General features: G+C 38.3%; 4 protein-coding genes and 2 long non-coding RNA genes across 11 annotated transcripts in view; 4 read left to right on the plus strand and 2 right to left on the minus strand.

Annotated features, from left to right (window-relative positions):
* The first annotated feature begins 292 nt into the window (after nt 1-292).
* Nucleotides 293-3,488, plus strand: rflnb (refilin B). Its single transcript, XM_077612414.1, has 4 exons — nt 293-847; nt 1,191-1,276; nt 2,314-2,622; nt 2,875-3,488. Exons 1-4 carry the CDS (start codon nt 656-658, stop codon nt 2,879-2,881), a joined length of 594 nt encoding a protein of 197 aa, XP_077468540.1. The 5' UTR covers nt 293-655; the 3' UTR covers nt 2,882-3,488.
* Nucleotides 3,489-3,952: 464 nt separating this feature from the next.
* Nucleotides 3,953-6,579, plus strand: dus4l (dihydrouridine synthase 4-like (S. cerevisiae)). Its single transcript, XM_077612412.1, has 6 exons — nt 3,953-4,271; nt 4,442-4,563; nt 4,655-4,772; nt 5,102-5,224; nt 5,280-5,506; nt 5,590-6,579. The coding sequence occupies exons 1-6, from the start codon at nt 4,183-4,185 to the stop codon at nt 5,853-5,855; spliced, it is 945 nt and encodes a 314-aa protein (XP_077468538.1). The 5' UTR covers nt 3,953-4,182; the 3' UTR covers nt 5,856-6,579.
* Nucleotides 6,580-7,689: 1,110 nt separating this feature from the next.
* On the plus strand, nt 7,690-10,064 carry LOC144084095 (uncharacterized). 2 transcript variants are annotated; one of them, XR_013303724.1, is made up of 4 exons: nt 7,690-7,845; nt 8,038-8,115; nt 8,644-8,727; nt 10,051-10,064. It is a non-coding gene; the product is annotated as an uncharacterized LOC144084095 (long non-coding RNA). The 2 variants fall into 2 exon arrangements; XR_013303723.1 differs by lacking the exon at nt 10,051-10,064 and adding an exon at nt 8,795-9,275 and having other exon boundaries at nt 7,691-7,845; nt 8,644-8,709.
* Nucleotides 9,160-11,743, minus strand: LOC144084094 (uncharacterized). Its single transcript, XR_013303722.1, has 6 exons — nt 11,533-11,743; nt 10,877-10,963; nt 9,849-9,940; nt 9,669-9,760; nt 9,390-9,409; nt 9,160-9,236 (listed from the first exon to the last, which is right to left on the minus strand). It is a non-coding gene; the product is annotated as an uncharacterized LOC144084094 (long non-coding RNA).
* A 503-nt stretch (nt 11,744-12,246) lies between these two features.
* Nucleotides 12,247-16,718, plus strand: bcap29 (B cell receptor associated protein 29). Its single transcript, XM_077612413.1, has 8 exons — nt 12,247-12,410; nt 12,757-12,864; nt 13,605-13,705; nt 13,769-13,916; nt 13,983-14,118; nt 14,730-14,832; nt 15,660-15,760; nt 15,855-16,718. The coding sequence occupies exons 2-8, from the start codon at nt 12,773-12,775 to the stop codon at nt 15,888-15,890; spliced, it is 717 nt and encodes a 238-aa protein (XP_077468539.1). The 5' UTR covers nt 12,247-12,410; nt 12,757-12,772; the 3' UTR covers nt 15,891-16,718.
* slco1c1 (solute carrier organic anion transporter family, member 1C1) overlaps nt 14,684-25,910 on the minus strand; it is a 29,698-nt gene continuing 18,471 nt past the window's right edge. For 4 of the 5 annotated variants that reach the window (XM_077612410.1, XM_077612406.1, XM_077612409.1 and 1 more), the window contains 8 exons: nt 25,510-25,743; nt 24,936-25,100; nt 24,555-24,750; nt 24,055-24,220; nt 23,009-23,181; nt 20,040-20,104; nt 19,620-19,737; nt 14,684-19,552 (listed from right to left, as the gene is read on the minus strand). In XM_077612410.1, the coding sequence (XP_077468536.1) occupies nt 19,315-19,552; nt 19,620-19,737; nt 20,040-20,104; nt 23,009-23,181; nt 24,055-24,220; nt 24,555-24,750; nt 24,936-25,100; nt 25,510-25,743 (1,355 nt within the window). In that variant the 3' untranslated portion in view covers nt 14,684-19,314. The remainder of the gene's footprint in view (nt 19,553-19,619; nt 19,738-20,039; nt 20,105-23,008; nt 23,182-24,054; nt 24,221-24,554; nt 24,751-24,935; nt 25,101-25,509; nt 25,744-25,910) is intronic. The other variant, XM_077612411.1, reaches the window with a different exon arrangement.

Consider the following 25,910-nt stretch of genomic DNA (forward strand, 5'->3'; position numbering starts at 1 on the left):
TGACTTGTACAGCAAGTTTAGGTGATCCTTACTTCAGATCATAATCAGAGCTTTTGCAAAGCAATCATTCGTATTGTTGGTATTTTTTATGATTTGGGTGAGATACTATTTACTATGTAAAACCTTGGCTTTCTTAAAGTCGGCCGTTGTTCCATAGACGGCTTTTTAAAATATATGTAAATTATTATTTTTTGTACTTAATTTTATTTATTTATTATTTTATTTCATTTATAACCACAACCTAGTTCCCATTGTCCTTCACCCAATCAGATTTAAGGAAAGGCTTCCAATGGGCGGGTCTTTCCCCTTTTACGTCTGCAGGAACTTTCGAGGGAAAAGTTATAACGTGAGGGTGCTAAAGTTATGGGAAACTTCTCCCTCTGCAATCATAGCAATATCGTTCAAATTAGAAATATATGTATGACAGGTCTACGGTTTTACGTGTACCTGAGTTAGAAGGTAAATGGGAAACTGGACATTCAATTAAAACATTTCCTTCCAACGCGGGCAACAGCGGAAGCCGACTGGGAAGACGTGAGACATAACCCCAAAGGATTGATTCAAAAAGCATTGCAATTGAGGAACTATTCTTTCTAGAAGTTGTTCTCCTTCGCAATTAAGAGTGTTGCTGGAATTTCGCCATTTCCTACTTGAAATGGTCGGACGGTTGAACTTGCTAAATGTTTGCGAAGAGGACCCACTAGGCATGAGTTCCCGGCCGGACAGAGGTCTCGATAGCCCGGACTCCGGGCTACCGCCCAGTCCGAGCCCCAGTGCTTGGCTGCTGCCTCCGGACAAAGCCCGTGGCGTAAGTCCGGTACTGGAGGTCGAAGGAAGCGGATCGCTGGTGGGTCACTAATTTCCTTACATCCCTGCAATTTTATTAATACAACTATGCATTCACCATTGAGTCCAATTCAAAATTGACATCATTTAGAAATGTAAAAAAAAATGTTTGAATTGATGGCAAAAAATATATACTTTTCAGTGTTAACTTGTACCACAAATGACTCTTTTGCAGCCTATAGTTGAGGTTAGATTGCAAAAAAATGTGGTTCACTGTTGGCTCATACTGCAAAAGACTCCTCTTTAGTTGGGTATACTTGGTGTCCCCAAAACTCGACCTAGAATCATTTGGACTCTCGTTAAGTTTCATCTAAAAATGCTTGTTTTATTTTAACATTTTTCAGGGTTCAACTTTGCCATCTGGTTCCTTGCAGACACTATCTTTTGGGGAGGGAATAACAATTGACACTTTACCCCCTAAAGAAGTAAGGTGGGTTGTCTTGAAAACTTCTTCAATCCAGCCATCCGTTTTCTCTACTGTCATTGTGCTGTATATTACAGCATTGAACATAGTATTTCATATTGGCTTGAGGGGTACTGCATATGCATTTTTCTGAGTGACCACCAGTCAAATATCTACAGATCTCTCCAGGCACAGCATTCAGATCAGATTTTCCAGATAATGTTTACTAACGCAGGAACCACAGGGTACTATTTCATATCTGTGACAAACCACAGTGTCAAAAGCCACTGATTGCCCTAAATTAAACATACTAAATATCCTCAGTCAATTTAGCAAAAATCCATAATGTATGCTGAATAGTAAATCATCATCTTTGTTATTCTTAAAATGCCATTCTAACATGCGCCTTCAATGCTTTTTTAAAGTTATTTTTCTATCCATACAAATGTCAAGCATTGTAGACAAAAATACAAAGGTTAGCAAAAATTGTTATTCAAATATGGCAAAAAAAATCAATCCATCTGGTAAATTCTAAAGATCATTTTTAATTTTTTGTCCTGTATAAATAAAAAGGTTCTACGTCATATATTTTTACTTATCAGACAGCGATTAGGGAAACCGAACAAGGCAACATAATGATCCTGTTCTTTGTTTGCATTCTGTAAGGAATCCATAGATTTAATCTGAGGCCAGGGGCTTTGTGCCTCATATTTCTGTGACTAGCATATCATTGTTCGCTACTATTTTACAATCCTTTAACTTAAATCAATCACTTAGAAACCCTTGCTTTATTGTCACTTGGCAGATCGTTAGACCGCCAAGTAACATCACAAGTGGAAGTAAAAAATACCACTCGGGCCATAATAGCTATCTAGGAATTAAAGTTATACAAGAGACACATGCAATTTAGCTCAAACAAACCCAGAACATCCAGACTAAAACAACCATAAAGAACAAGACTGTGTTGTATCTCGTTATAGTCACTGGAAAACTATTAACCTTGACTAATGACAGCACTGTGCTGACTGGAAGACTACAGCTCAATGGATTTCTTTCATCAACAGATATACCTCCTCAGTGAACTATGACTCGGAGCGCTACTTTATTCAGAATGTGGCTCTGCAGCCATGGGGTCAAAGACTTGAACACTGCACGCAAACCATCATAGTAGTCTCCCACAGCACCTGGCGTCATTACAAGACTCAGTTGGATTTCCAGCCCCGCCATCGGCCACAGAGCTTTATGAGCACTACCATCATCTACCCTAAGAAATTGAGTGCTGTCTACGCTACAGAGCTGAACTACGACCGCCACCGGCATGTCAGACGTTTCCTCTCCAGTGTGGAGTTGGAACCAGGCGAGAAGCTACCTCAGTAAGACAGGAGAGATCATTACGGTTCATCCTTTTCTGTAAGGTACCCTTGAGCTGGTTGTCACTGTCCTAAAGCAGGAGCATACGTTTGCTATGTACAACAGAGATGTGAAGACATGGTCTAAAATGGACTTAATACCTGTTCATTCCTTGTCTTCACAAGCCTGCTAATGGATTAGTCATCCATTTCAAAATGACCTTTATATTAATTTCCAGACATACTTTATTGATTTCACTTTTTGTGTTTTTGCAGATCTTGACCTATGGAGGCTAGACTCCTTGAAGTCTCCCTTCAAATTGGTTACTGGCTGATGTTTCAGATTATTTTAATGAGAGCAAAGACTCTGAAGAACTGTGCTAATTAAGGAAAGGAAGAAAAATTCAGGTTTTATGCTAGGAAATCACTCATTTAAGATAACTGCACTGTACAAAGGATACTCAGCTATGCATTTTATGTTGGTTGTTGTTGTTTAATTATTATTTCTGCACTAAATTAACACAAAATAAGCTCTACCCTATATTCTATGTAGGAAAAACCAATTCATACTAATATTGGTTGATTACTGCAACTGTTCAGTGTGAGTAAGCTTTTGTAAGAATGCCGGGTGCTCATGGCATGAGTCTTTAAGTGACAAATGCAGTATTTTTTGTTACTCACTGGGCTGCTTGTGAACATTTAAAGCCACACTCCACTTCACATTCTGTGGCATTTATGTGAATTTTTATATTTATTGTTTTTTAGATTTTTTTTCCCCATGTGATAGATGCAGTTTGCAGTGTATGTGCTCTGCGCTTTTTACTTGATTTGAAATGCTTATTTTTTTCTCAAATGGTTACTTATTTGGAAATAAAACAATTCACACATAATTATTTAATTTTCTTTATTTGATAGAGGTTAACTGATATAGAAAATGGAAAAAAAAATCTCCGGTAAAGGATGTTTTTAATCTGTTTTGAAGTCATTTTATTGTCATTTTCACTGGGGTAATAATTACCCCGACTACTTTAATTCAGCATCAATAATTTGAACTTTTTTAATGATAACTTACTATATTCCCTCCCTGTTAAGAAATACGTTGTAAAATAAAGCATTAATTTTGCAAGAGAAAGTGATTTTTACGGTAGCGCTGGAGCGCCTCCTAGCGGTCAGATTGTATACTGATCAAAACTCCGTATAAGTCAAATATCCATACAAGTTTATTGAAAATAGTAAAAATATTCACTCGGAGATTGTTTACCAAATACTCACCTGCTTAGCAATGTTTGTTTGTTAGGTTTGAAACATGAACTGTGCTTTTAATTTTATACGTCATTGCACATAAGCCCCGCCCACAACATGAAGCATGGTGGTATAACGAAAGAAAGCCTGCGTTTTTTATGGTTGAACAAGCCTAAAACCTTGCTTCTTTCCATAGTCTCACTACAGTTGTGGAGTTTTATTGACTGTTTGTATGTAACTTGAAGTTGTAAAAGGTTTAAGGGACGGCAGGCTATCAACGAGTGGGGACTGAGGAGCAGTAGCTTGTACTAATGCTAAGTTGTCACGCTCCAGCTTGGCAGGATGAAGACCACCAGCCACAACAGTGTCATCGGCATGTTTGAAGAAGGAAAAGTGGTCAAAATTTGCGCACCGATGGTTCGATATTCAAAGTAAGTTGAAATACATAAAGGACACCTCCACATCAGTAGAGCTAGCCAACACAATACCCGTCACCGTCAATACAATCATGTTTTGGAACCTGTTCATCATGTACTTTCTGTTCAGTCAAACGATTGTCATACTGTACTGTATACTGTAATATACAATACTTTCTCCACAGACTAGCATTCAGGTCATTGGTGAGGAAGTACAACTGTGACATTTGCTTCACTCCAATGATAGTTGCATCAGACTTCGTGAGATCAGTCAAAGCCAGAGACAGTGAATTCACCACAAATGAGTGTAAGTAGCAGTATTTCCGACTTTGTCGACTGCTAACATAATATGCATAAATATATATAAATGATGCACTCTGCTACTTTGTTTGTGACAGGTGACAGACCCCTGATCGTACAATTTGCTGCCCACGATGCTCAGACACTGGTTGATGCAGCGCTTGCTGTTTTACCATTCTCAGATGGTGTTGACCTCAACTGTGGATGCCCCCAAAGGTGCACACATACATAGATAGCAAATGTCTCTACTTACAAAATATTCAGGTTACGAAAAGCCTCATCGGGAAAATTTTGAAAGAAATTCAAGTTACGAAACGCTACATCTAAAACAAAATCAAACATCCCCCACAATATAAATACACTTCCTCTATCCTGTATTTTTATTAAATTGGCAAATTAGTGCATTTACATGTAAAATGCGGTTTTATCCACAAAAATTCAAGTTATACAAACCATTTCTAGAATGATTACATTTCATAAGTAGAGGTGTTTCTATATGTTGTGCTAATCGCAGCAGACTGAAGTTGTATATATTTTGTTTTCAGATGGGCTATGTCTGCAGGATATGGTGCATGCCTCATCAACAAGCCAGAACTGGTTGAAGACATGGTCAAACATGTCAGGAGCCAAGTGGGCAATCCAAACTATACAACATCCATAAAAATAAGGTAAAAAAATCAACCTGGAAAAAAAATTGTAGTAATAAAATGGGTGTGTCTATAGAATTCACAACGACCTGAGGAAAACAGTTGATCTGTGCCAGAAGGTTGAGTCAGCAGGGGTGTCGTGGATAACAGTGCATGGCCGTACTTCCGAGGAACGTCATCAGCCAGTGCACTATGATGCCATAAAGACAATCAAAGACAGCGTATCCATTCCTGTCATTGCCAATGGAGACATAAAGTATCCACGTGATGTGGAGTCTATTCACCAGCGCACTGGTGTTGATGGTAAGGCGTGTTTTATTTTGGGAAAAAAACCATTGCAGTGGTAAAATATTAATCTGAAATGAGTTTCATTTGACCACTTCTAGGTGTGATGGTAGCACGTGGGTTGCTCGCTAACCCGGCTCTGTTCGCGGGGCATGAGGATACCCCTTTGGAGTGTATATGGGACTGGGTGGACATATCTGTACAGCAGGGCACTCCTTTTACTTGCTTTCACAATCATCTCATCTACATGCTTGAGAGAGTTACCTCCCAGCCTGAACGAAAAGTGTTTAATTCTTTATGTAGTACTTCAGCCGTAATAGACTACCTGCGGAGTACATATGGCTCAGTGCATGATTTGGGAACTTGAGTCTGGTTGTGGGTAAGATGGAGCGGGGACTATGCCAATTAACATTGTATATCAGGGTTGCCAAACTCCGGTCTTCGAGAGCCTCTATCCAGCCTGTTTTCCAAGTGCACCCAAGGGTTGATCGCCAGCTAAACACAAGGTAAATTTTGTCAAACTTTATATACCTTGGGACATTTTAGAGAAACAGTCCACACATTTTTGTGCTACTTAAGATTTTTTTTTTAAAATGGATAAATAAGCCAAGACACTTGTTAAAGATGCTGTAAGCTTAACTTGATGATTATTCCAGAAATATTTTTGCAAAATAAGTGCTAAAAAGAGAACAAGTGAGTTTTGAATCTGCATTATAGGCAGAAACTTTTTGGTCTGAGCTTTGAAGTTTTTTTTAATAAGTTGGGGGCATTCCAACTGTACGATAACAAATTGGTACTCCACCCTCAGATTCTACTTGTTTTCATTCACAGCTAAAGATGGAAATCCGCAGTTTAAAACAGCCAACTTGAGATGTGCAGGCAATAATGCGTATTAATAATTTAAAAAAATGTGGTACCATTCTGCTACAGATGAAGAGAAAGACTTATAAATTAATACAATTATATTCATACTATGCTCATTTTTATTCTACAATCTAAAATGAAATACAATTGCCATGTTGAACTGGGTAAGAAGGCTAGATAAGTCATGAATTGATAGCTCATTTAACAAAATAAAATCTAAAATTGCACATTTGTGTATGTGCTTGTGTTTTCTTGCTCCGGTTTCCTCCTAGATCAGGGGTGTCAAACTCATTTCGCATCGTGGGCCACATACGGCCTAGGGAGATGTCAAGTGGGCCGGACCATTAAAATTATACCATGCTCTGCTATAAATAACCCAAATATCATGTATTTCCTTTGTTTTGGTGTAAAGAAGCACAAGAAGATTAGGAAAATATTGAAATTTAATGAACTATCCTTTTTCAAAACATTTCATGAAACACCTCATATTTCCTTAGACAAATGTGCAATTGACTTTTATCATTCACAAATATGCATTGCAACTGATCCCACTGATTGTACAAAGGCACAAAACTTTAATTGGTGCTGAAAAATATAGTAATGCACTTTAAGATTAAATGAGACTTTTAAAGAAAGGAATTTTTAAACCACTTACACATACGCATATAAAATCTAAATGTAATCCCTGCGTGCACCTTACAAACTAAGGAGAGTGATTTTAAATGTGTAATGAAGAAAGTGTTCGCCTGTCCTGTAAATCTGTAAACTTCATACATGAAACATACATACACATACAATACATACTGAAAATGTATGGAGTTGCTGCTGTTTTCAGTCTGTCTCAGTGATGCGGCTTGTCTTCTACTCTGATGGAAAGAGTGCGCCCCTTAGCGGATAATCCATGAATTGCAGCGAATTACAAATATTAATTCCATGTCTTTTATGCATTTTTTCCACTTTCAAATTTTCCTGCGGGCCTGATTGAACCTCCTTGGGGCCGGTTCCGGCCCGCGGGCCGTATGTTTGACACTAATGCTTTAGCCAAATGAATCCCAATTGAAAAAGCATATCCAAGTATGTAACCTTAGAAGTCAAAAACAAACACTGAAGTGCACGTCACCGCAATGTTCATAATGTGCAATATTGTATCTTAAAGTATTAAAGACCAACCAAAAAGTATCTACAGTACGTTATTATGAAAACAATGTATTTGTTTTGAAGTATTAATGCCCAACCTAAAAGTATTTGCAGCCCCAGCCCCCTGACTAATGCACTCTATGATGAAAAAGATGTCTTTTTTTGTGTCTATGTGTAATAGGCGTGGCCAAAGGCGTGGTGTGGTCAGAGTTCAAAAGACCCGCCGCCACGTCGCCATTTTTCAAAATGGCGGATGAGCCGGAGGCTGGGCGCGTTGGACTGCTGAGCTGCTCAGAATTGACGATTTCCCGAAGAAACACCCGACAAACTTCTTCCAGGACAATGCAGCGCGTTCGGTACTTTGTCTTTTGGGGATTTCGTAGCCCCAGTTCTCATTTCAAGAGTGCTTTTTGACGGGAACGTGCTTCATTGGCGTGATGTAGCCCCGACGTGGATGCAAACACAAATGTTTGCTAGCAAGTTGGCTACATCGCATCACCTATTGCTCTTTAATGTTTAAAAAGAAACCCTTCCATTGTGTGTTTCAGTCCCTCAACGAGGACAGACTGCTGGGAAACATCAAGAATGTGGCCATAACGGCCAAAAAGGAGCAGTTTGTCGGCAAAGTGAGTCTTTTTTTAATAGCTTCTTATTCCTCTACCCGTGTAATTGGATTGGATAACTTTATTCATCCCGTATTCGGGAAATTTTGTTGTCACAGTAATGTTTAGATATCAGCGACCAGTGTTCACGGCTTTCCTAAATTAGCTTGTTTACTATCATGATACACTCCAATTTTGAATGAAGACACTTTAACTGGGTTGACGTTGATTTTTAATAGCAAGATCCTGTGTGGGTAACTCACACTAGTGCCATCAAGTGGAGGTGTAAGGAATAAACAGTACACTTCTAGAATACGTATATACCTTTGCCCTTCCCTTTCCTAAAGGAAGACTTCAGGGCTTGGACAAAACCTAAGCGAGACATTCATTCAACTGTAGCGCAGGGGTCATTTTTGACTCGTTTAAACAACCATTTTTCCTCCGTCTAAGAGCTTTGTGAGACGTATTTTATTTTTTTGATTGAATGGGAGTCATTTGTGCATCAAAATGGTTAAATAAGCAATGACATAATCATGCTGTGGTGTTTTGCAGAGGTTTAAAGCCACGGAGATGGTGGAAGCTGTCCAAATCTACAAGACCAAAGAAGTCGTGTATGACGTAAGACCTGTTTTTCAGGTTATTTGATTTATTATTTTCATGTCATGTGTACTAAAAATACTCTTTGTATTTTGCTTCTCTTCAGAGTCCACCCAAATCAACGCGACTTTGGAGCGTGGCACAGCCTTTGACACCAACAGCTTGAGAGCCCCTATCCAGTATGTTTTCCATATCTCCCACCACATCTGAACAAAGAGATGGGTCCTTCTGATGTTGGTAAAACCTTTTGACCTAACTGGCCCCCAGTCTATTTTTTTTAATGTTGGACTTAGTCTATTGTGCTTTGACCCTCTTTTTTTTCTCCCCAGAATTCCAAGAAGAGATTCATCTTTAAATGCTGGAAGACCTATGTGAACTTCTCAATTACCCCATTTTGTGGGAAAATAAAACCTTTGAAATATACTCATGTATTTTTTTTTTCATAGAACTAGCAAAGGAATGCAAGCAAAATGACATTTTATAATATTTATTCAAAAAATACATTTGCACACTTAGGATCATTGATTGGCATAGCTGATGTTCTCCACCTGTAGACAAAAGCAACATTTTGAATAAAAAGGAAAAAAAAGACCATTGAGGGTCTTGGGTCTTTTTTCTCCAAGTGTTTTAACAAAGACAAATGACACTCAAATCTCTTTTATTGAAATTTCTGATTGAAAAAAAAAAGAAATCCTCCTCACCTTAGGGATCGGGACATCACCTATAAAATAAGAGGGGGTTAGTAAATTGCAACTTTAGTCAATAAAATAATGTGAGATTGGTATGTTTTGACTTGGCTACATTACAATATAACCCGGAAATAAGCTGCTTCCGGTAGCCAGCGCTATCGCATTTCGATCTTAATCCATATGAAATATATGTGCGTGCTTTGTGTGTCTATAATACAGAAATAGCACTTGTTACTGACACTGCGGCGTAAGAAACGATGCGTCAAATAGGCGTGAAAATACGGTATTAACCTCAGAGCAGAGTTCAGAGACGATGCATCATCCTCAAGTGGGCAACCTGGGAAGATCACCTGGTCCTCCAGGGTCTGGATATCACCATGGACCTGGTGCGTGCAAAAACAAAGAGCAAAAGTTATCATATACAGTGGTACCTCGAGATACGAGCGAAATGGTTAAATAATAAATATTAACCTCAGAGCAGAGTTCAGAGACGATGCATCATCTTCAAGTGGGCAACCTGGGAAGATCACCTGGTCCTCCAGGGTCTGGACATCACCATGGACCTGGTGCGTGCAAAAACAAAGAGCAAAAGTTATCATATACAGTGGTACCTCGAGATCCGATCAAAATGGTTAAATAAGCAATGACATAATCATGCTGTGGTGTTTTGCAGAGGTTTAAAGCCACGTTTATCTGTTCCGGAAATGAGCTCGTATGACGAGATTCTCGTAACTCGAGCGGACGTTTTCCATTGAAATGAATGGAAAACTAATTAATTTGTTCCAGCCCTCTGAAAAAACACCAAAAACAGGATATTGGATTGGAAAACATGTTTTATTTCTTCTAATTCGCCATCTATTAACAAAGTAACACATAACTAGTGGTTTAATAGTAATAAAATGTTGGCGGTTTGCCACGCCTCCGCCCTCACGTTCGCTAGCGATGGACTGTTTGCTGTTGTATTGCCTTCAAAATATTCCCAAAATGATGCACACAAATGTCCTCCTCACAATAGGATAACGCACGATCACTTGCCAACGAGAAATAGTCTTTAAGGAACGATCGCGGGACCTTCTTTCCTAAGAAAGAATAACAGGAAATGACATAGCTGAGCTTCCCACGTAGTGATTGTGGGTAATGAAGTTTTATTCTGAGAAAGGTTGCCATTGCCTACGGGTGTTGTGTGCAGGAGTATACTTCATTACCCAGAAAGCCCTCTTTTTGCATGCGCGTTGTGCGTTTCCTGGTCCTAGGAGGAACTCGTCTGAATTATTCGTTCCTGCTCGTAAATATTGTTATACACGAAAGATATGCAAAAAAGACCTGGCTTGGTCGCATCACGAAATTTTGACTGCATAACGGGCGAATTATTCGATCGAAATTTCCCCCGTAAGACGAGCATTTTGTATGACGAGCGGTCGTATGACAAGGTCCCACTGTACAGAGACTGGAGATTCAACAGATGTGTTTAGGTGGTTTTTTTTGGTCATTAATATTACCTTGATACCTTGGCCCAGTCTCCTCTCCCCTCAAGGGTGTGCATGGTTCTGGACACACGGGAATAGCTGCATCTTGATTGAACCAAGCTATTTGGGAAGTGCAAACAATTATTACAGGAAAGAGAAATCTTCAAGTAAATGATCAAGATAAAGAATGAAAATAAGTTAGTGAATGCTCAGTGCTAATTTCCCCTTTCCAGACAAAGCGATTCAATATAGAGACTGATGTTAAAAGCTAGGACAAAGTCGGCTTGACAATTTTTGTATAAATGATTTTTGTTTTAAAACAGAATTACAATTTGGAAAAGGGCGTTTAGCAATCGCAGTGAAAACTATCATTACATTCAACACACCTTCACCTGGCAAACTGACCGTTGATATCTCGGCTTTGTTTGATAAAATGAAGTCTTCCCCCACGACTCAATAATGGAGAGAATACGGACAAAATACTTTTGAAGTCAAATGTCGTGAGGCTAATGCTAAGCTAGCTAGTGACATGCCAAGGAGCCCATACTTCAAATGTCGACGGTGTGTTCGACCTGGCAATAAACGAACAGATTTGTTGGCGTTTTGGCTCAATTGATTCCTAAAAAAATCTCCCGGTTGGGTGTTAAAAATGCACATAGGCCAGTAAATTGCTCTAGTCTAGGGTTTACCTCGTTTGGGTGCTAGTCGTTCGACCGACGGCATGAAAATGGCTGCGCCAAGGGGCGAGATGCTGCGCATGTGCATAATTTACGCACCTGCGTCACCAATTGGCGTAACCACGCCCATAGGAGGTGATTTGTCCTCCCGACTCAATGACCATGTTTGGAAGATGACGTACTATAGTCGCCATTTTTGTAGTCTTGATGCTGTAAAAGAGTGTGTTCGTTTTTTGTTTTTTTTTTTATATAAAAAGCCTTACTTTGCATGGTCATTTTTAAAAAATAAAAAGCCTTACTATACATGGTCATTTTTTTAAAGAAAAAAGCCTTACTATACATGGTCATTTTTTACAAATTAAAAAGCCTTACTATATACTATGTCGTATTTTAAGAAAAAAAGCCTTACTATACTATGTCGTTTTTTTAAAAGAAAAAAAGCCTTACTATATACACTATGTCGTTTTTTAGGAAAAAAAACCTTACTATACTATGTCGTTTTTTAGGAAAAAAGCCTTACTATACTATGTCGTTTTTTAGGAAAAAAAGCCTTACTATACTATGTCGTTTTTTAAGAAAAAAAACCTTACTATACTATGTCGTTTTTTAAAGAAAAAAAGCCTTACTACATACATACCTGTCAACCTGGGCCAATTCCTCCCCGTATTATATATTTTGTTGCTGCGAAGATTGATTTTGGCGTTTCCCGCACTCCATGAGTTAAATTACTTTTATTTTGAAAGTGGAATGTTTCCTTCTTACCGGACGTTCCAACGTAATAGGAAGTGTGGTAAGCAAATAAACATGGAATTGACGCGACTCTTCAACATTCCAATAAAGCGTTGTTAAGTTTTTTTTCCAGCTTAATCGTCGATCCGGCGCTTCTCCCGGTAAGTAAACAGGCTCTATTCATTATTTTCGTCCCATTTGAAGCCGATATGTTAAAGTAAAAGTGTGTCGATTTGGGGGAATATATCAAAATGTATTATTAAATCTCACAGGCACCCTCGATCGTGCCTTTTGAAAGGTGCATTTGCGTTACAATGTTTCGTTACGTTGTCCGACGTCATGTTAAAACTCCGATTAAAGTAAGCCTACTTAGGGATGGGCCATGAAATGTTGAAAAACTGGTAGTATAGAAAGTTCTTAGGAAACGATTAGCCACGCCCCCTCCTTTGAACCTGGTGCGGAAGCTGCGTTCGCTTATACTATATTGCCTTCTTGATTTATTTCTAGTTCATCCTCACCAAAGATGACGCTGCAATGGACTGTTGTGGCCTTGTTCCTATATATGGAGATTGGAATCCTTGTCATCCTGTGCCTGCCCTTCATTTCGGCCAAGAGGTGATGCATACATATACTTACTCTCTATATAAATAATAACTTCAATGATGACTTAATTTGACTAACACCCTCTGGTTATGTCAATATATTTGGATATCTCGAAATCTGGTTATTCTGTGGTGCGGGTCAAAGTTTTTGTTGGAGTAATCATTATTATAAATGTGTTAAATCTTCCCAGATCTGCTAAAAATCAAGGAAGGCAGGAAAAAAATTCTGACACGATTATAGTATTCATGCATTCATTTTCTGAACCTTATCCTCACAAGGGTTGCAGGGGATGCTGGAGTCTATCCAAGCTAAATACGGGCACCAGGCAGGTAACACCCTGAATCAGTGGCCAGCCAATCGCAGGGCACTAGGAGACGGACAATCATTCATGCTCACTCATACCTAGGTGCAATTTAGAGTGTCCAACCAGCCTTGTTTTTTTGGTATTTGGGAGGAAACTGGACTATCCAGAGGAAACCCACGCAAAAACATGCAAACACCACATAGTGTACGGACCCACGACCGCAGACCTCTGAGCTGACCACATCCAATTGGATTTGCCATTATAAAAATTGAAACTGAATATTTTTTCTCAAATCGCTCAACATCATCCCAACACCACATAATTACTCCAGTTTCTTTGCCGAAATTCATCAGAAGTGGTTTGCCAGGGTCAAATTAATAGTTTGTTTGCTCCGCTATGAGGAAAGAAGTGTAATAACTGTGTATGTGCATTCGTACCTTTCTTTCAGGTGGCAGAGTGTTTTCAGTTTGAATATCTGGAGTCCACTGGCCCGCTTTTGGAACAAATTCTTTCTTACAATGATTGTCATTCTTATTGTCCTTTTCCTCGGTAAGTGGACAGAAATCTGAATTGGCACAACACATCTTTTTGACATCACAACTTACTCTCTAGATGCAGTACGTGAGGTGAGGAAGTACTCTGTTAAAGATCTGGGCACAGATGCCAAGCTGCTGCCCAACATGCACGACCACATGCACATGAAGCTTTTCCGAGCCCAGAGGAACCTTTACATTTCTGGCTTTGCTGTCTTTCTTTGGCTGTGAGTTTTTGCATCAGTCTCACAGCTCCAACATAAACACCCTAAATTTTTATTTTTCCCCAAAAGGGTTATGAAGCGAGTAGTCACCTTGGTTAACAAACTTGCTTCAGTGTCTATGACAACCGCGGCTCTGCAGGCACAGGCTGACAATGCAACTAAAGCTTCCCAAAAGTACATGGAGGACAACGAACTGCTGAAGAAGGTAGCCTGCAATTATACAGTCTGTAGAAAGATACGGAGACAAATGTCTGTTTTTTAATTGAGGTTGTGTTTGATTTATTTAATAAGGGACAGCACATTAATGAACACACACACACACACATATATACACATATATATATATATATATATATATATATATATATATATATATATATATATATATACATACATATATATACACACACATATACATATATATACATACATACACATATATACATACATACACACACATATATACATACATACACATATATATACATACACACACATATATACATACATACACATATATATACATACACATATATACACACACATGAATAAAGTTACCCCAATACATATACATACACACACATATATACATACATACACATATATATACATACACATATATACACACACATGAATAAAGTTATCCAATACATATACATACACATATACATATACATACATACATACATACACACATATATATATATACATATGTGTGTATATATATATATATATACACACACACATACATACAGGGATTTGTTGGCTTTTCCAATGTGACATAGATTTGGAAACTTACTTGATATTGTATTTCAGACTCTGATGGAGGGAACAGGAGATAACGCAACTGCGGAGGGTATGGAGTTGTTGAGGAAAGAGGTGGAGAAACTGCAAGAACAATTGAAGACTTCTGAAGAAGGTTAGTACCGTTTGACAGTTCCCCACATAAATGAGTACACCCAACAACATTTTTTTTGACTGCAAGTTATAGCATACCACATTACAGAATACAACCACAATTACGGGCCATAGTTTAAATATGTACACGGTGAAAGCCAAAGTTTTTTTAAATATCAGGTTTTATCTTGTAAAAACAGGAAATATAGTATACATTAAATTACTACCAGTGTGTTAGGCTAGGTAATCATAGGATTAAAAGGAACAGAACCACCGATTAGTAATCATCTACTTGATTAAATATTGGTTGTGGTTACCTAATGTAAAAAAAATGCCCGTACATAATTCCTTCCAATACATAATCTACTTTACAAACAAATCAGAGAATCCACCATAATGCTCTCAAGATAGATTTAAGGGTTTAGTTTGTTTTATGACCAAATTAGTTTCTCAATTTACTCAGATGCTTGTGAAATAATTTGACCAGCCTAAAATCTGCCTTGCATATCTAAATGTTGAATGAATAGCATTCAATTGTTAACGTTTTTCTTTTCTTTTCCTTGAGCTTAGGTTCTCAAATAAAGGCATTCATTCACGTCCACTGCCTTGAGCATGTGAGATCGTGTGCTGATGCTTTCACAATCTAGTCACAGTCATCAAAGAAACAATTTGTCGCTTAATGATTTTAATTGTAATTGGTTGTTCGTCTCCTTGCACCTTGCGATTGACTGGTGACCAATTCAGGGTGTGTAGTAGTTAGCTGGGATAGGCTCCAGCACTCCGTGACCCTCGTGATGATAAGCCCCATGCAAGATCAATGAATAATGTGTTCATCTATGTGAAATGCAGCACTGAAAAAGTCCGAATGTGATGCGGATGGATTGAAGAAACAGACGGACGGCCTTGCAAGGGAGTACGACAGACTGCTTAAAGAACATCAGGAGCTTCAGGTGAGACTTTATCATAATAGGAGTCGTATGTTTGCCTCAAGCCAAATTACAATTGCATGGTAACTTTTGTTGTTTTACTTCTCGGCTCCTTCAGATTCTTCAAAGTTCTGAAAACAAGAAGGAAGACTAACTTTTGGAATAGAGTGCTCCTCACAAATGTCTTGTGACACTGCTCAAATTATGCCCAAAATACACACAATGTTTTCTTTTAATGCTTTTTTTTCTTCTTCTTGTTGTTTTTGATCAGGGCTTTTCTGATGTCTTAGTATTTTAAAGGGGAATTTCACGCCTGGGTTTCTCTTTCCGCCTGGCACTGTGCAACTAAGAACTCATTGAGTCAATGCTCTATTTGTTTGGTCATATCTATGGTGCATTTAGCATTATTTTCAGAAGAGAAAAACATCCAATTAAGCTTATTTATTTGAGCCGTTCCATGTTAGAAAAATGTTGCTTTTGTGTATTTCTTTTCCTAACCTCCATCACTATTGTAGGTTCCTCACAAGTTGACATTTTTCTTTCATTTTAGTCGTGCAGTCTCGGAGGTAGCGATTTTCCAACACCGAGCAAGCAAGTTGCCATGTCTTAATTTGAATGTATCAATGGCAAAAAGTGAAGTGGTCATAGTAGGCATTTACACCGATTCTTTTTCAGGGCCGAAGGGGGCGCGATGGTGATTGTTAGTGTTTTTTTACTGTGTTGGACATGGTTGGTTCGACCTGAATTTTTGCTATCCCAATGTACTGGTACACTTAATCAAGGGTGATTAGCTTTACAGGTACCATGCACTTTGGAATGTGCACACAGCGTGCCTAGCTGTATTTTTATTATTATTTTAATAAATCCAGTATCTTAATACATCACCTCGATTACTTTTTAGGATTGAATATTTTTTTATTACTTGTAAGGTGACATTTGTACAAAAGTAATACTTAAAAATTAAATACATTCTGAAATTTCTTATGCAATGTTCTCCCTGGGCCTGCGTGCGTTTCCTCCGGGTACTCCGGTTTCCTCCCACATTCCAAAAATATGCATGGGCGGCTGATTGGACACTCTAAATTGCCCCTAGGTATAGTGTGAGAGTGCATGGTTGTCCATCTCCTCCATGGTGTCCCCCGCCTCTGGCCCGGAGTCAGCTGGGATAGGCTCCAGCACCCCCCACAACCCTAATGAGGATAAAGTGGTTCAGAAAATGAGATGATGAGATTTTGTTATGCAAATTACAATGTGATAACTTCCTTCTGGAGGCTCTCAATACAGCTAAATTAAAATACACTATTCACAATAAAGTTGAACCTTCGAATTAGGTTATTCATTATGTATCCTCAATAGGGATAAAGTCTAACAAAGCAATGTTATCTACATTTATGAAGACAATATATTTACACACTATAAATCCAAAATTGCTCAGCATGTAAGATGGATGTTTTCTTTCCCCAAGAATGTAAAATAATAAACACCTGAGAATAAAAATGACAGTGTTGCGTTTTGGCATCACTTTCTTAACACGCACTAAAACCCCTGCAAAAACGTCACATGAAATCAATCAGCAGTGTGAAGTGTAACAATATTGAGGTAGAACTATATTCGTTACAGCACTGTACTAAATACGCTACTTGTGTCTCGGTTGAGCAATCGGTCAAAGCAGTTTATTGCATGGAAACTAACCATGCAAGGCAACCGCGGCACTTAACAATGGCCGTAGTTACAAGAAAGATGTTGATTTTGTCGATTAATGTACAGAAACGCACTGCCAGGAATTGTTGCCAAGCAGTAAGAGGCACTTAGTCTGTAATCCTTCTGAGCAAGTGTTTTCTTAAGCAGTGGATTAAGTCACGAGTTGGCATGGAAGGACAAACAGGTCTACGGCATCATGCTGATCCAATGATTAGTAGGATGTCTGCTTCAACAGTTTTGAGTGTTGATCCTGTGTGGGTTTCCCCCGTGTTGGGTTAATTGACTAATTCAATCAATTAGGCTTGCTGGCAATACATTGCAAAATAAGATGACTTTACCCAAAAATCTTCTGGTCTTCTGATGCAGTGTGAATGCTGGTTTGCAGTCTTTCTTAGAGAAAAATTGTCTTGAAAGACACTTTATGGCACTGTACATTCAGAGTTTTTTTTTCATGTGACCTGCACTTTTTCACCTTGCGTGGTGTGTAGTTTTAATGTGGTTATATGCACTCGTCGCATGGGGTCCAAGGTGTCCTCCGGTCGAGCCTTCCGTCACCGTGTGACATGGTGAGATTTAGTCGCTTTATAAAGGTGTCACACAGCCCTCGTGATCCCTTTTGTCTTCCTGGACCGTCCTCTTACTCATGCTCAGATTCTTGAAACGGGTGCGTCTCCTGCTGTAAACCACTCCCCTAGCAGGCTTTACTGTTACAGTCAGGTCCTGTCCTATTTGTCAACTATAGACCACGTGTTCTTTCCTTAAAGAGTCTGGCACTCAACTCCTTGTCCAGGTGCTGTTCCACAGAAAAAAAGGGATTATTCAAAAGCAGCAAGGCCTTTTTCCAGTAGTGGGGCTCCAAGTAATAATTCATTCTTTCTGTTTCCTGTAAATCGTCATTGGTGTCATATATATATATATATTTTTTTTACCTAATACCTATTTTTTTTTTTCCTTCTACCCATTCAATATCTTACACTTTTCCACTAAACATACAAACATTCAAATCACCCATACTGTTAAACTATGATGCCAATTAGTGTACAGGTTTACTGTAATCAAAACAGCATGACATTAATAGTTTAAACTGTAAGTGTAATCAAAATAGTTGGAGTTTGGTAAAGTTGTAATCACGGTAACAGTAAACTGTGTGATTTTACCCCAACATTGCAATCTTAAATAAATCAGTGAGAAAATAGTTTTCAAAAAGAGCAAATTATGTAATGCAACATTATTTTCCTTGAGGATAGTGTCATTTTAGTAAATAGTAAAATAATCGCGCTTGGGTTGATCAAATTTAAGTATGTAATGTATGAAATGTAAAAACTAAATGGTCCTCTTTTTTGTAACCAGAAATCTTTTCAACAAATATTAATGAGCAGTTGATATTTTGTTACGTTATGTTTACAGAAAGTATGAGAAAAAGTGCAGCTGTTGGTCACCAACTTTTGCTTTGAAGTACAATATATTTGGGTAGATGACATTCACTTGTAAAATTATTTTTTTCTTTAGTCTTCTAATATTCCAGCTTTACTATTTATAATAAAAAAATAACTACTAATTCAACTTTATACTCCTAATTTTTTAAAAATTCTTATATTTCTTTTTAGTGTGGCAAAAATACTCCACATATAAAAGCAGTTTTATACCCTTTTTTAAAGAAAAGTACATTAAAGAGAAATATTTTAACTACACTATATAAAATTTCTGAAATCCCCAAAGCACACGAGAGTATTAAATATAGAATGAAACCTTTGAATATTCAGTTTGAATATGATTCCCTGCAAATTTCATGAGTATCACTGTGTGTGTGTGCGTGCGTTGTTCATCTGCGTGAGTGATGAAGAAAAATGATCCTTAGTTTTTTTTTCCATGGCAAATCAGAGACGTGTCTCGCGGTCTGTGCCATTTTCTGAATATTTTTGTTGCGTGTCGGAGTTTGAGATCACCAATTCCTCCTTTCTGAGGGCTTCCAACTCTGTTCCGCCATTGGCCAGAGAGCTTCGGAGGGTGTCATGTTCCTCCTTCTTCAACTGCCTCTTGAGCAAGATGAAGCCCGGGATGCAAAGTAGAAAGGAGATTGTCCTCAAGCTCAGAGTGAGACCCAGGTAGGCTATCCTGAGAGGACAGAGTGAAAAAAATAAATTGCAGCATTTGCGACATTTCTTATTTAACAAAGTTCTACCTGTATGCTGTAGTGTTGTAAATTCTACACGCTCCTATTCCACCGCAGCGCTTCTGACCCCATTTCAAACAGGAAGTGTCAATGATTGCTCCAAAGTAAATGGGTGCAGGGATTCCTGCTGTAAATACACATCCAAATCAATTCAGCAGTCAGGCATAAAACTTTTTCGCTATATTCAAATAAAACACCCTGACTTAAACGATAAGACCTTGCAATTTGTTGAAACTTTTAACTTGAAGGACAGCTGCAGTTACCACTTCACCAAAGGTGTCGGCCCTGAAAGCATCATTCTTAGTTGCAGACCACATTGGTCAATCTAAGAAGCCCTTAGCTCTTGAGAAAGAACTGATTTTGTCTGCAATGAGGGACATTCGAATTGGGCAATAGTGGTTTTACCTGAATTAGTTTGATTGAACTTACCAAGTGTATGTGTTGCTAAAGCGTGGAATCCCAAGGCAAATGATTTTAACTGTGGTTTGATGCACCTAAAAGGGAAAAAATATCAAGGCATGAATATACGTGTGTATGTGTATATGTAGACGTATCCCGGTCGGGATACATATTCCCTTAGTTGTTTCTATATATTTGTAGTCAAGACCTTCCAATCCTGATAAAGTAAAGTATGGCCAGTTCGTGGCGTAGAGGTTCGTTCACCTGACTGCCATGTGGGAGGCGGGGGTTCAAATCCCAGTTGGGAAACATTTTCCCTTAGTTGTTTCTATATATTTGTAGTCAAGACCTCCCAATAACGACAAAGCAAAGTGTGGCCAATTCGTGGCCTGGAGGTTCATTCACCTGACTGCCATGTGGGCAACTGGGGTTCAAATCCCGGTCGGGTCTCGTTTGACTGATCACTACGCTATGTAGTTCAATAAATGGGTAATCCTTTTTTCATTAAAATAAAGACTTAGTCATTTTTTTCAGCAAAACAATTATATTCCGGTCAGCCTTTGGCTGACCGGAAGACAGTTGGGGGGGGGGGGGGTTCCTGGTGGTGTTCGCCTTCGGCTGACTGGCGACACCATACAGTCGTTGACTGGCAACACTGGGACGTGAACCCTCGCCTCCCACATGGCAGGCAGGTGACTGACCCACTACACCATGAGGCGGCACATATATATATATAGAGAGAGAGAAATAATTAAGGGAAAATGTTTCCCAACCGCGATCCGAACCACAGCTGCGCACATGGCTGTCAAGTGAACAAACCTCTACACCATAAAGTGGCCACACTTAACTTTGTCATTATTGGAAAGTCTTGACTACACACAGTTTTTTCTATTTAAGGGAAAACATATTCCTACCTGGGTTTCGAACCCCACCTGCCTAGATGGCAGTCAGATGAGTAAACCTCTACACCATGAAGTAGCCACACTTATCTTAGTCATTATTGGAAAGTCTTGACTACACATGGTTGTTTCTATTTATGGGAAAATGATTCCCACCTGGGATGCGAACCACACCTGCCCACTTGGAAGTCAGGGAAGGGAACCACAACACCATGAATGGGCACATTTTACTTTGTTTTTATTGGAAAGTATTGACTACACATGGTTTTTTCCATTTAAGGGAAAAAATGATTCCTACCTGTGATTTGAACCCCACCTGCCCACATGGCAGTCAGGTGAACAAACCTCTACACCAGGGGTAGGGAACCTATGACTCGGGAGCCACATGTGGCTCTTATGATGGGTGCATATGACTCTGAGCTAAAATATGGAAACCAGTGGTGAGAGAGCAGAGTCCCGAACGCACCAATAGGAACGTCACGTCGGGACTGTGTCATTGATTTCATTGATACTCATTGAACTCATTGATATTCATTGATTAGCAACAGCGTAACAACGTTGTCAAAGGAATTCAGACTTTTTGTACTTTAAAAGTGACAAAATGACTACAACATTTCATGTGTATTTTGATTTTTAAATTGTGAGTATGGCTCACAAGGAATAACATTTGAAAATAGGAATTGTTTATGGCTCTCTTTCAAAAAGGTTCCCGACCCCTGCTCTACACCATGAAGTGGCCACACTTAACTTTATCATTATTGGAAAGTCTTGACTACACATGGTTGTTTCTATTTAAGGGAAAAATGATTCCCGACTGGGATGCGAACCACACCTGCCCACATGACCTTAATAACAAAATAGCCTTACTATACATGGTCATTTTTTGTGAAAATAGCCTTACTATACATGGTCATTTTTTGTGAAAATTGCCTTAATATACATGGTCTTTTTTATATAATAATAATTTCCTAAACATGGTCATTTTTTAAGTGAAAATAGCCATACATGGTCATTTTTTTAAGTGAAAATAGCTTTGCTGTACACGGTCATTTTTTAATAACAAAAATAGTCTTACTATACATGGTCATTTTTTAAGTGAAAATAGCCTTACTATACATGGCATTTTTTTGTGAAAATAGCCTTACTATACATGGTCATTTTTTTAAAATAACAATGATAGTCTTGCTATATAATATACATGATCATTTTTTTAAAGAAAAAAGGCCTTACTATACGTGGTCATTTTTTAAGTGAAAATAGCCTTAATATACATGGTAATTTTTTACATTAAAATAGCCTTACTATACATGGTCATTTTTTTACATTAAAATAGCCTTACTATACATGGTCATTTTTTACATTAAATAGCCTTACTATACAGTCATTTTTTAATACCAAAACTCACCTTACTATACATGGTCATTTTTAGGTTAAAATAGCCTTACCATACATGGTCATTTTTTGGTGAAAATAGCCTTACTATATATGGTCATTTTTTTAAATAAAAAAACCTTACATATATAGTTAATAGATGGTCTCTTTATTTTAATACTAAAACTAGCTTTACTACACATTTTTCTACATTAACAATAATAGCCTTACTTTACATGGTCTTTTTAAAAATAAAAACAGCCTTATTGTCATGTTTTTTATAACAAAAATTGCTTGTTAAGTGTGTGTCTGTCTCGGGAGAGGGGGGGGTGGATTGGTACTTTGTAATTTAATATTGATCATGTTAATTTAAAGAAGTTTAAGGGGGGGTTAAGGTTGGCAGGAATCCCAGTGGGATTTATGGCTACATAAATCTCAAATCCACAGAAATTTAAAATTACTACACCAAGACTATGATTCACCCATTAAATTGTCTCTGAATGCTTTGATCTAAATGAAGCAAAGGTCCTTATGTCCGCAATGCAATTACGACTGAACATGTAGTGCAAAGCATTTAATCATGCGGTATCCAAATCAAAATCATGCAATATGCATGGCAAAGTCTCTTAGTAACATCAAGTTAGGTCAACTCACTGATCTTAAAATAACTTTGATGATCAAAGGATGAGGCGCATGAAAGCTTTTTATGATCCCTGCAGCAAGGCTTACCTGATGAGAAGCATGTAACCCGGTATCCCTCCCAGGGAGATGATGAAGGAAGTGATGACTGAGAGAGCCAAGAAGTACGGGAACATCCTGTCACAGTCGTCCTTATCGGCGCACTGACCTGTACTCGCCGTCAAGTTACCAGCCAAGCCGACACAACTACAGTTGGAGAAGACCTGAACAAACATATTTGATTAGAGAAAACGCACTGCAGTATGGGCACATGGATACTGGTTCTCAGACATGAAATATTAGGAGGGCTCGGTGTTGAAGAGTGGAGTGGGGTCAGGCTTCAACGCCCTTTGAGGACTACTTTTCAAATAAAACTGAACAATGGGAGGATGGGTCAGCCAACACTGTTGTTTGTTGGGTTGTTTTAAGCCCGAAAGAATTTAATTTGGCACTTTGGGAGCAGCAAACGCTAGTTAGATCTGATTAACTTTTAAAAATGCTTTGGTCTACAAACAATCAGTCCAAGTGAGTTCAGTGTACTGCTATTTTGTCGTGTATGGATTAGGCCTTGTTTGGAGGAGATGTATTATTAAGTTTTATTATTAGTATGTCCTGCAGTCTACTCACAAAAGCTAATATGATTCAATGGAATTCAGTAGACAGAAAGAATCGCAGCAGTGATTAAAAATTATTATTATTGACGTGTATCAGTTTGAACATTAAATATCTTCTCTCCATATTGTATTTAATTAAATATTGCTTAAAGGTGATTTTCAAATCATTGTATTCTGTTTTTATGTTTAACACTAAGTCGCAACTTCATTGGAAATGGGATTACGAGCAGTTTTTTGTAAAGAAACAAACAAAACAAAATTAGTGAGAGCTACTTTGATTTAACTTACTAAATTCTTTGTTGGATAGATTATTACTGCAAATGCTAGGGTCATATATGGGTCTCTGGAGTAATTGAAATAATAATAATAGTAATAACCCACTATAATGTGTTGTGCTCAAATTCTTTCTTGTGCAACATGCCTCTTGAACATAGTCCAGCATTTTCACAGATATTTATTTAATGATCTTAGAATTTGACTTACTGTATTTTTCCCTGAGCCAGTTGAGCTGGTGCAGCCCGCAAGACAGGGAGAAACATATGTGATGCCATTCCCTCCACAGATTGGGTCCCAGTTATTAGCCGAACAAAAACAGTTGGAGTTGCAAGTGGTAAACACAGAGTGTTTGTCATAAGATATTCCCTCCACGCTGCAAGGAAGAGGAAAAGAGAAAATACTAATTGGTTGTGGTTTTACAGTACAAAGTACAACTCTTCATTTTAAGATTTCGCCCGAACTTATTCCAGTAGTGAGTATAGTATACTATTTTTACATGCTTCATCTAATGAAATAATATTAGTTAAACTGGTTAATTGTAAGTAATACACTATATGTTACTACAGTTCATTTTAGCTGCTGCATTTGCAGATTTGTTTAATGTAAATCAGATTTGTTTTGAGGCCAGAATAGATTGTGTTCAGGTGGAATGCTTTATCATGCTCTTGGGGTTTGATTTTTGCAGGTGAAATTATTTAAAAACCCACCTGTTGTATGGAAGCGTGACTCCCGCAATCTTTGCATTCTCACAACTCATCACAAAGAAGCACAGTGAAAGAACATAACCGATAAAAGACGTGGCAAAAGCAAACTTCGCTGCTCCCATTAAGTTCAGCTTCATCTTCTTCATCAAAAGGCCACCACAAAAAATCCCAAGCGCAACCGCTGGGATATTAATCACACCTGAGATTTGTTAACAAAACACAGAAACACCAGTTGTAGTTAGAGGTGAAATACACAACGTATACTTATTTCACATATGGGATCAATGCATGTTGGTCACTTTGGAAAGAAATAAACTCAGAATAAAGTACACAAGTAATATGTTACACATATATTTCAGGCTTTTATACACAAATTCTTCCTACCCATTAAAAAGTTTGCCTTTGAAGCAGATTGTCTGAAGTGCTGCTCAATGTATTTAGGTTTGTAGGTAACCATTCCAATGAGAGAGTTGAGCTGGATGATAGTCACACACAAGTAGATCAAATAAACAGGGTGTCCCAACAGCATCCTTACAGTTGGAATAAAATCTGGGAGAAGACAGGGGAATCAGGATGAAACTCTTATTCCAGCTCATAGTATCTCGTCCGTTGTTTATCAATATCAATTCTCTCATTTTAAGACCTATGAGGTATTTGGAAATGTTCAATCAGCCTCATATGCATTTTTGGTGGGATGTGGCAGGAAATCAGAGCACTCAGAGAAAACCCACACAAGCACGGAAGAACATGCCAACTCTACATAAGCAGGCCAAGAAGGCTTAAGCTCACTACTGCAAGGCAGACGTACTAACCACTCAGTCACCGTGCCACTGATCATTAATATTATCGCTGAATAAGGCTGCCATGTAAAAATAGCCTAAAAGTAGATTCAAGATAGTTTATACAAAGAGTTGTGCCTTCACTTAAATACATTTTATTTAGTCTTAGCTATACTCACCTTTGGCCATCTCTATGAAACTGGTATGTTCCTCGACTGGATACCTGTGCTTTGTGGAGGCAGAGTCTTTAATAAAACTTTTTTGCTCAGGCTTAGGTGAGCCTGAAACTGGTAGTGAGCGAGGTAAAAACCAAAATGGAATGGCAGAAAGTAGGGTGATGAAACCAGCTATGAGGTAGCCTAACCACCAGGCTCCAACCCAGCGGGAATCTGCTGGGGTAATTGTGATGGTTTCTGTGTTGGGATGAATAGAGAGACACAATGTTTATTGTTCACCTTTATAGCAATTATAATAAGATCTTAAGGCAATCTGGCCAAACTTCTACTAAGTACACTGGTTTATGGACATACAGGTGAACTGAGTGGGATTCGGACAAACAACTTCTGAATGATAGTCCAGC

This window comes from Stigmatopora argus, chromosome 10 (assembly GCF_051989625.1).
Source record: "Stigmatopora argus isolate UIUO_Sarg chromosome 10, RoL_Sarg_1.0, whole genome shotgun sequence".
NCBI lineage: Eukaryota > Metazoa > Chordata > Actinopteri > Syngnathiformes > Syngnathidae > Stigmatopora > Stigmatopora argus.

What these genes read in the sequence shown, in the direction of transcription:
- rflnb (XM_077612414.1), top strand. Translation starts at nt 656, where the DNA reads ATGGTCGGACGGTTGAACTTGCTAAATGTTTGCGAAGAGGACCCACTA. An exon ending in TCGAAGGAAGCGGATCGCTG is followed by an intron (nt 848 to 1,190) that starts GTGGGTCACTAA and finishes AACATTTTTCAG; the next exon opens with GGTTCAACTTTGCCATCTGG. An exon ending in TTACCCCCTAAAGAAGTAAG is followed by an intron (nt 1,277 to 2,313) that starts GTGGGTTGTCTT and finishes TTTCATCAACAG; the next exon opens with ATATACCTCCTCAGTGAACT.
- dus4l (XM_077612412.1), top strand. Translation starts at nt 4,183, where the DNA reads ATGAAGACCACCAGCCACAACAGTGTCATCGGCATGTTTGAAGAAGGA. An exon ending in CCGATGGTTCGATATTCAAA is followed by an intron (nt 4,272 to 4,441) that starts GTAAGTTGAAAT and finishes CTTTCTCCACAG; the next exon opens with ACTAGCATTCAGGTCATTGG. An exon ending in ACAACATCCATAAAAATAAG is followed by an intron (nt 5,225 to 5,279) that starts GTAAAAAAATCA and finishes GTGTGTCTATAG; the next exon opens with AATTCACAACGACCTGAGGA.
- bcap29 (XM_077612413.1), top strand. Translation starts at nt 12,773, where the DNA reads ATGACGCTGCAATGGACTGTTGTGGCCTTGTTCCTATATATGGAGATT. An exon ending in TTTGCTGTCTTTCTTTGGCT is followed by an intron (nt 13,917 to 13,982) that starts GTGAGTTTTTGC and finishes TTTCCCCAAAAG; the next exon opens with GGTTATGAAGCGAGTAGTCA. An exon ending in AAGAACATCAGGAGCTTCAG is followed by an intron (nt 15,761 to 15,854) that starts GTGAGACTTTAT and finishes CGGCTCCTTCAG; the next exon opens with ATTCTTCAAAGTTCTGAAAA.